Genomic DNA, 8735 nt, shown 5'->3' with positions numbered 1-8735 from the left:
CTCGTCTTTGTTTAAAATAAGAAACAAGTTTCACCAATAAAATCAGCAATGATTAAATTGCGAGTCATGTCAAGATAAGTAATTTTTCAGACAGTTATCCCGTAACTTTAAAACCCTACCATCAAGTATATACCAGTATTGTAATACTACCATCAAATATATACCAGTATTATGGCACGTATCAACAAGTATAAACTGGAAATTTTGTTTGCATAAATTCAATTTCAACCGACTAAATATTCTGTTCTTTCAAAAAATGAGGCAAACTAAAATTAAGATCAATATAAATTTATTTACATTTATGAGCTGTATTTATTTTATTTTGTCCTAAAAACCTGATACAGGTCTATACAACCTCCGATATGTAAGCACTATTCGTTGAATTACAAATACAGAAAATACTAAATTTTATTAACATTTTCCGATACGCGGATGAAATATTGTTCATTACTAACTTCGACTTGTTCAACGCCCAGATTTCGGTGCCACACTTAATTTATGATTGCCAATAAACTACAAGGCAGAATGTTACTCAAATTGTGATGTCTGATTTTTAACCTCGTTTTTCTATCTCGACTATCTAAACAAGAATTTCCCAACAATTGCAGCAAGCCTTTCATTTCCTGCTAAGAATCTGCACAATGTTCATCTGATGTTCTTTTGCACGAAGACGAAGCGAAGCAATGCTAGACACCCGAGTTGTCTCCCTTGCTATTCCACCCGAATGTTCCGGTAGGACATCCAATCCCCGGCCCCCTTCTTCAAGTCGGAAAGGAGGCGCTATAAAGCACGTGCCCCCTGTCGGAGGTAACATGCTACAGGAACAAGGACATTCTCGGGGGTCGGGACATGGGGGGCGTATTACACCCGGAACTGCAGGGCGATAGCACTGTAAGGGGTGTGGAGACGCCTGATAAAATGAAGAGCAAATGTCCCTGGTACTTCCATGTCCTAGACCCGAGGGAAATGTTACCGGATACGGACTGCTTGGGGAAAACGGCTCCTGGTGCAACCACGGGTAGACCATGCCATGCCCGGGGGGAACGGCTCCAAATGCACACAGCTTTTCACGCTTCCGCCATTTCGCTCGTCTGTTCTGAAACCAGACCTGGTAAAAGGGAGGAAATGGATTTTAAAAAGCGTTTAAACTCTCTCTCCTTTTTTCCATTCTTGCTTGAACATACATTTTAACAACACCTCATTTCATTCATCACATTTCCTTTTGACAAATAAACGTTCAAGATGTTAAATATCGAAATAATGCATTCCTAATCATGAAAATAACATGCATTTTGAATTGAATATACTTTACAGCCAGACTTCACGACTCAGCTCAGTTTCGTATTTCCGACATTTCTTTAAAATCTACCGACACCAAAATCAATATAAACTTAATTATCCCAATGGAAAACATACGTGTTAAATAAACTAGTTAAAGCCGCGCAAACTGTCTTTGCATGTCTTGATGTCCGAACAACGACAATCCGTTTATTTTAACGGCTTGAGCTCTTGGAATTATCAGTTGTGGTTATTTCATAAAAGCAAATTTAAAATAATAAAAAAGCACTTCTAAATGGAAAACGATGAAAACACTTTCGACAGGTAGGGAGCGCTTTGTTCATGCAATGTTCTTACTCCAGAGAAAAGGGCAGTAATGATAAAGCTGCGAAACTGTTTAAAACCCACCAAACATAATCAAGAGAGGCAATAAGCATGACTTAGTCTGACAATTGGGCAATTTAGCTTAAACTTACAAAGCTTATTAACACGACTGAATTCACACAAAGATGGCATTAAAAAGCTGATAAATATCGCCAGTTACAAATAAAGAAAACCAATAAAATGTGACAAAGTTGTGAACCTGTACTATTTTTTTCTGAAGAAAGGCTTTGTAACTTTCAACTCTTAAACCCAACAGTTAAGCTTAACTGAGCGAACCTAAAATTGAGAAAAACTCATTTAGCCACATTTATTGCTTTTAAATTGCGATTTTAAACTTGCGCTTTAAGCCAATGGGCAAAAAGTGCCATGTGCTGTGTTGCACATTTGTGTTTACCTGAATTCTTGCTTCTGTTAAGCCAAGTTTTGAAGCCAATTCTTCCCGTGCGAATACGTCAGGATATGGCGCCTTATCGAACGCTCTTTCGAGTTCTTCAAGTTGATATTGGCTGAACGTTGTTCGATAGCGAGTCTTTTTCTTTTTCGCCGCGGCTGAAGCATCTTCAGTAGGAGAGTTGACTTGTTCGTCTCCATCTCCGGTGATCTGTTCACTTGCCTCGTCTTGAACGTTACTCTCTGCTGTTACTTGTAAAGAACAACAAAAATTGCATCAGACGGAACAAAAATTAAAACTACTGTAAAGAGAGCAGTTTTTGTTCTTCTAATGGAAATTTCGGAATTACCTCAAAGCAGCTAAATCATTCTTTAACGTTTTCGTTACTTACCTATTGTCCTAATATTATGACTCAATCTCGTTTGTATCTCGCAGAGAAATTTCTAAGTGTTGTAGCAAGGAAAATATATCCGTGCTTTTACTAAATCTGTTAAGCTGACCTCACGTTAGAACAACTTTACACCTTCCTAAATCCAAACTATTTGCGAGATAACAACTTGAAAAGCATAGCAGTGAAGTTCAACTGCCTCTGTAGAGTAAAGTTAAACTACTATTATAACAAGCCCCTAGTTAACGAGCTTAATAAACACGCGAGTAAAAAACTAACCGGAATTTAAATTCATCCTCGGCCACCGTGAATTCTTCACAGTTCCAAACCACTTTTCTCGATCGGAGCCGATTAACTGCCTCAAACAGATGGAGAAAATAGTTCTTATAGGTTTAGCAGGCAGGCTGTCTGTTGGCGTGATGGACAAAACTTATAAAGTTTCAAGGGCTTTATTTCAATATTAGCGTGTTGCCCAATGAAACTGCTTGTTTCGGCTCAATAGAAATATACTTTAATTTTGCATACTCCTGGTTCTTTCTTTGCCATATTGTCGACGCGATTGCGTTTGTGTCGCGCTTTTGTTTCAGACTGAAGAAAACAACTGCAAAAAGGTGCAATTTATTAAACATTTGTTTTGTTTGCTCGGAACGCCAATACCCAGTGGGCAGGCCCCAAAGTCATTTTATTTCAGTTCGTTAAGGTTCACGCGAATTGCGAAGCGGCGCGCTCGAAAATAGTCCCATTGAGATCTTATTCAAATAGCTCGACTTTTGTATAGCAACAGAAAGTAATAAGTATTCTTTCATACAAATTGATGTAAATTGAATTGAATATCAGCAGTTATTAGGGTCAAGATGGAGACAGCTGGTGTAAAAAACTGGAAGTGAGTGATAAAGTTTGGAGCCAGAAGTAAACTCAGTTTGCGAAATACCACGCTAAGTTTGCCTGCGTCATGTTCTAGTTTCGCCACCTTTTTTATCCCATATCTCTTTTTTCGCAGGGATCCCATATCGTGTAAATTCCGACCTAACTTTTTAACTCTTTACATTTTGGTCCCCGCTCAGCCAAGACAAAATTGTCTTAAGTCGATGGAAAAGAATAAATTACCAAAATGTTAATATACGATTTCTCGCATCGCCTCATTTCAATTTTACGAAAGAAAGAATCGACCGTGAACAAACTAAAATCAAACTTGTGTTTTTGTGTCCACCACAAATGCAGAAAACTTTCAATAAAATCGCATCTCTAGAAAATAAAATAACTACAAACTCGATTAAAAACGGTTCGCCAAGCGAGCCACTCAAATTCAACCGATGGCCAAATTTGTTCTCTATCCGTAAACTACTATCATTAATGCTTTTAGACAAAACTGATCTACATGTGCCAAAACCTCACTATATTTCGTGTCAAAAACTCGACGAAGCAATAATAAAATTGTGACAGTCTATAAAATAACAAGCCGCTTGGCAAATTTGAGCAGGATGGTTTTTTAAAAATGCGCATGAATTTCAACCAATGACTATAGTTTTCTTCCTGTTTGTGTTGGTAACTCTGCCGTGAATTTTCCCACTAAATTTGTTCTGTCGTCGAGGCCAAATATAAAGAATTAACAATGACACGTTCGCTCTAAATTTGCCGAGTCGAGGAGATTATCTCCTGATCTCTGAGTGCTTCTTGTGTAGAGAGAAAGTGCAGCTCTTAACACGAGAAAACGTGAACACCAGTTTAGTATAATTCACGCTCAGTTGTACATAATTAAGAGGAGAGAAGAAGTACGGAAGGCGAATAAAATTAAAATAGTTGCGATTTTTGCTACGAATCAATGACATCGATGAGTTAAGTTTGCAGTTGAAATTATCATTCTAGCGTAAGCGTTGATTCAATTCTGCAATTTTCTTGAACAAAAAAGAGCAACCTGTCTTGCCATCGGCAATATATGTATGCAGTTGCTCTAACAGGTTGGCAGTCACCACTAAAACGTTTGTAATTACCTTCGGCTGCTTCTGCTTCCTTTGCATTTTTACTGCTGAGATCCTTGACCGAAACAGGCTCGCTAGTAAGGCCTAAGATTCCGTTTATGCTATAGGAGACAACACCATGCCTTTCTTTGGAGGGGAAGCTGTCGGTGTTTGGGATTTCCATTTCGCTTGGCGTCAAGTATTCTGTCAGCAGCTTGTCCAACGAATACTTCGCATCACAGAAAGCGCTTCGCTTTTTCGTTCATAATGATGCCGGGAGTTCAGTTAGTCGTGCATGAATGGTAGGCCCGCAGGGGGAATTATAACCCTCACACGGTGACCGACTGGCTAAATTAAATTGCTATTATTAGCAAAGGGATTCTTGCTCGGCGGTTCTCTTTTGGGTGAAATTTCCCTTTTCACAACCAATCAACGCATTTATCCACGAACACGGTTATTGGCAAAACATTCATTCAAGTAAAATACAATTAGAATTTATTAACATTAATCCCTATCTAGATTAACATAACAATCCTATAGAACTCCAATAAAGACCTAATTATATCAACATTAAACTCCCTTTATGAGATACGAGAAGCGCAATATGTGACAAACACTGCTCCAGGCGGAATATTCTGTTTTGCCTTTCTTTCGTAACTTGGCCATCGTTTAGCAATTGAAAAACTTCTTCGAAACGGCCGCTTTATTTCCAAAAAGAAACTTTCAGCTGCGTTTCGCGGCCATACGCCGGCTTACTAAGCAAACAATTTGGGGAAAGGGAGAATTCGAAATAATGAAATTTACACATTTTTGATGAGAAGTAATTGGTCGTAATTGCCGCCATCTTGCGAGTGTCGGGCGAAAAAATCATTTTAATTAACACTGCCTTTCTTCGCCTGTCAGCCACATCAACAAATATTTTCGAAGTTATCAAGCTTTTAGAGTACATCTAAATAACTGGTCGAGTTATCATTTGAGATTTAAGCGTATTACCGCAAATTGCGCTGCCTTATCAACACACGGCATCACAAAGTTTACACCATTCATATGAACACTTGAAAATGTTTCAAAACGACGGAAACTTCCGAAACACGAGAACGGGCTCCGAGCGTCCCAGGACCAGTAGAAATCGAAGTTTTCTGGTATCGGACCGCAAGAGAATCAATTAAAAACCGCGAATATTTTTGCTAAGTTTTCGTGGCAAATATTTTCGACCCGTGCACAAATTAAGCGATCATGCTATTTCAATTTGCAAGATTTAATTGGAAACAATCAAATATCACTTTTTAGTTTTCCCAGCACTGCGGATGTTGAAAAATTCGCCTCGATTATTTCATTACCGTCCCAGAGAATGGCATCAGAGGCGAAAGTGAAATATTCATTTACTTAAAGTCGAAGAAATGAAACTTTTAACGAAGATACTACTCTTAAGCACTTGCCTTTGCAAAAAAAGGAAATTAAACCAGGGTAGCTTAACATAGATTAATACAATTAATGCTGTTTATCTCGCTCGTCGGGCCGACTTCGTTAGCTCGCGAAAAAACTGTCAGTTTTCAGGAAATTAAAGGAACATGCATCAACGGAAATTCGTTTGGGATTAATAGCCTCAAATTGAATGGTTCTGGCGGGCGTTGAAGTGGAATCTTCGAAACAGGAGAGTTGAGTCTTCAAGTGAAGTATTTGCGTGTTTTGCGACGGCTTTGTAAGGGTTATTACGCCGGCAACTTCGCAAAGGTTTAGAGTGTGTTGTCGAGTTCTTCACCGACCTGTCAAAATCTATTGATATGTAATTAACCTCTTAATTAATATCATCTCCTAATTAGAAATGATTAGAAGAGGCGAGAAGCCGCTCGCGTTAATAAGATGTTCGTTTGAGCAATCGCAGGAAATTATAAACAAACAAAAAAATTCGAGGCAACAACACCGCAAGATTCGCTTGGAATTTGAGTAGCGCGCGACCCAGCCTCATGAAGCAAACAAACTCGAGATTATTTGCCGACGATATCTTGAGGTATTTCCGAAGTTAAACTCGCTGACTTCTGTGCGTTTGAAGTGGACACTTATTATTTCATGGACTAATTACTGTTGGCACTAATTAGTCTGTCTAAAGTGCGACAAATTAATTGTTTCAATTGAAAATCTTTTATCCGACTAATTCCACTTCAAGCGTGGCCGCTTGCCTAAGGTTATAACAAAGTGTGTTTTTAATAACTTACACCGTTGGAAAAACTGAGCGGTCAAAACTGCCTCATAAACTAGGAATTGTTTGTTGTCATGCGTGATCGTATTTTCGACTATCTTGTTATGTTTTCTGATACATATTTCGTTTTCGCATCGCGCGTTTCATGCACAAAATATCGTAGTTATATTTTGTCACATCAATAAAAATTGTGTACTTTATAGCTGTCTTGCACCGTGTTTTCCCAACTTCGGTCCACTCAGTAATTTGGTATGCAGGCGCGAAATTATATGCTAATTAAAATGCGCTTCCTTCAATATAATGATTGCTTTGACCCTGGCCTAAAAAACAACGAAAAGCTCAAGGGTTTTTGGAACAGAAAAGCAATTAAATACTGTGACCTTGTTTGAATTAATGAGTCGCTGGAATGGAATGTGACATGAAAGGTAATCGATCTTAAAAGCCGATTCATCTTATCTCTTTGGAATGTTTTGAAAGGCAGCAAATTTAATTCGCTGACCTTTCCTGAGATCAGCAAATAATTGCACGCACGTAGAGTGAATTTTTCGCTATTTTTTTTTAGCCCTCAGTAAAGCACTTCTATTATGGAATCCGTCTCTAAAATGTGTATGTTTAATAGCTTGTTATTATTATGTTGTATTATATCTCGGACAGAATGCGTGCTGTGATTGGTTAATTTTACGGGCCATATTCTTTCGAGTACAGTCCGCTTGTCACTCTCTGGAGTTGATATAATAAAAAATTATTTACCTTTTTTCTGGGTTTGCATGTAAGATATACATCATTTTTTAAACTTGTTTTTGTATTGTTTTGTTTTGTTTTTTTTCCATCAGTTTATTATCGTTTGAGGCCCGCGCGCTCGACCATTGAGCTTTTCCATTGTTAGCGGAGCCACTCCTACGCAAGCGCAGAACTTTGCTTGCAAATGGCCGCCGAAGCTGAACAGCTTTAATACCAATACAGCAAGCTTCTTACCCCAGTTTCAACGACCTTCTTTATCAGTTCCGAATCAAAACAACCGGGTTTTTTTCGAAAACAAAAGGCAGTTACTTCCCGTGTTTCGAAAATGACATTTCTCTAAAGAAGAATCCGTTGCGTGGGCCAGAAGTTTTGTTGGCCTGAGGTAATCTGGGGATGTTTTTTTTCTCGGAAAGGCAGGTCGCTTGCATTTGGATGATATCTTTTCTCTAAAATCTTTCAAGGGCAAAAGATGGAAAACAAAAATACCCCCCCCCCCCTCTCCCTTCGTCAACCCGGGCCCCGTGGGCGTCAAAAGAAATAAGAATCGTCGTAACATATAAGTGTGAGCTACAAAACGAGCTAAACAAGAGAAAATGAATCTCGCAATTCCCTGGATATCTTGCAAAATGAAGATGATTAATATTATTCGAGAGTTAAAAAAAAAAACATTTTCTGTATAAGTTTTTTTGTTGTTGCTTTTTTGTTTTCTTTTTTTCAGGTGAAGTGAAAGTTTGACAGGGCAGCAAAACTGCTGGAAGACGAACCGCCGCCTAGTGTTTTCACGGCATTTTCGAGTCAGTCAAAGTAAATATTCCGCAGCTAACCGGAATCAACGTTTATTAGCTAGAAATGTGTTAGCTTAATGACGTTTTGCTTAGTTTTTGTTATTTCAAAAGCTTTGCGAAATGAACAAAATTTTCAAAATGAACAAACTTAGAACTATGAGCAAAAGTGCCCGTGAAACTCCGGAATTAATTTTCACACATTCATCAAACAGGCGTTGGTTATTTGCATTTTAACTTTTGTGATCGATGTTTTACAAAGTAAATTTGCCGAATGCCCCACCAAAATTAAGCTATTTAAGTTTGGACAGTTTTTCACAGGTTAAAACACCAAGTATTGCACGTAGAATTTGATTTCTCAAACGAAACTAAACTAAACAAGCTATCACTTTATTTATAATTAGCCGTTTCCCTGTCAATGAAAAATATAGCCTTTTTATCGACACAAAAATGTTAACAAAGTTTTTTATCCCCTACAGAGAGATTATTTCAGCTATCACGCACTGAACTTGGCAAAGTTTAACAAACCTTGCTTTGAATTTCAACATTTTCATTTTGTAAAATCTCACGCTGGGCATTTGTTGTGTAAGTTGAACAGAAATGATAGCCATAT

The 8735-nt window shown here is 38.1% G+C and overlaps 1 protein-coding gene across 4 annotated transcripts; it reads right to left on the bottom strand.

Moving 5' to 3' along the window:
• Positions 1 to 272: 272 nt before the first annotated feature.
• Positions 273 to 4845, bottom strand: LOC110048203 (retinal homeobox protein Rx1-like). Of its 4 annotated transcripts, none has more exons than XM_020753984.2 (3): positions 4433 to 4845; positions 2057 to 2304; positions 273 to 1108 (listed from the first exon to the last, which is right to left on the bottom strand). In XM_020753984.2, the coding sequence occupies exons 1-3, from the start codon at positions 4581 to 4583 to the stop codon at positions 617 to 619; spliced, it is 891 nt and encodes a 296-aa protein (XP_020609643.1). In that variant the 5' UTR covers positions 4584 to 4845; the 3' UTR covers positions 273 to 616. The 4 variants fall into 4 exon arrangements, with proteins under 4 accessions (XP_020609643.1, XP_020609644.1, XP_020609647.1 ...); XM_020753985.2 differs by having other exon boundaries at positions 2057 to 2298; XM_020753988.2 differs by lacking the exon at positions 4433 to 4845 and adding an exon at positions 2721 to 4172 and having other exon boundaries at positions 2057 to 2298.
• Positions 4846 to 8735: the final 3890 nt, after the last annotated feature.

Source organism: Orbicella faveolata, unplaced genomic scaffold, assembly GCF_042242905.1.
Source record: "Orbicella faveolata isolate gen_17 unplaced genomic scaffold, um_ofav_v1 contig_25, whole genome shotgun sequence".
NCBI classification, from domain to species: domain Eukaryota; kingdom Metazoa; phylum Cnidaria; class Anthozoa; order Scleractinia; family Merulinidae; genus Orbicella; species Orbicella faveolata.
The sequence above is the reverse complement of the archived record's forward strand: the minus strand, read 5'-3'. Positions and strand labels throughout refer to the sequence as shown.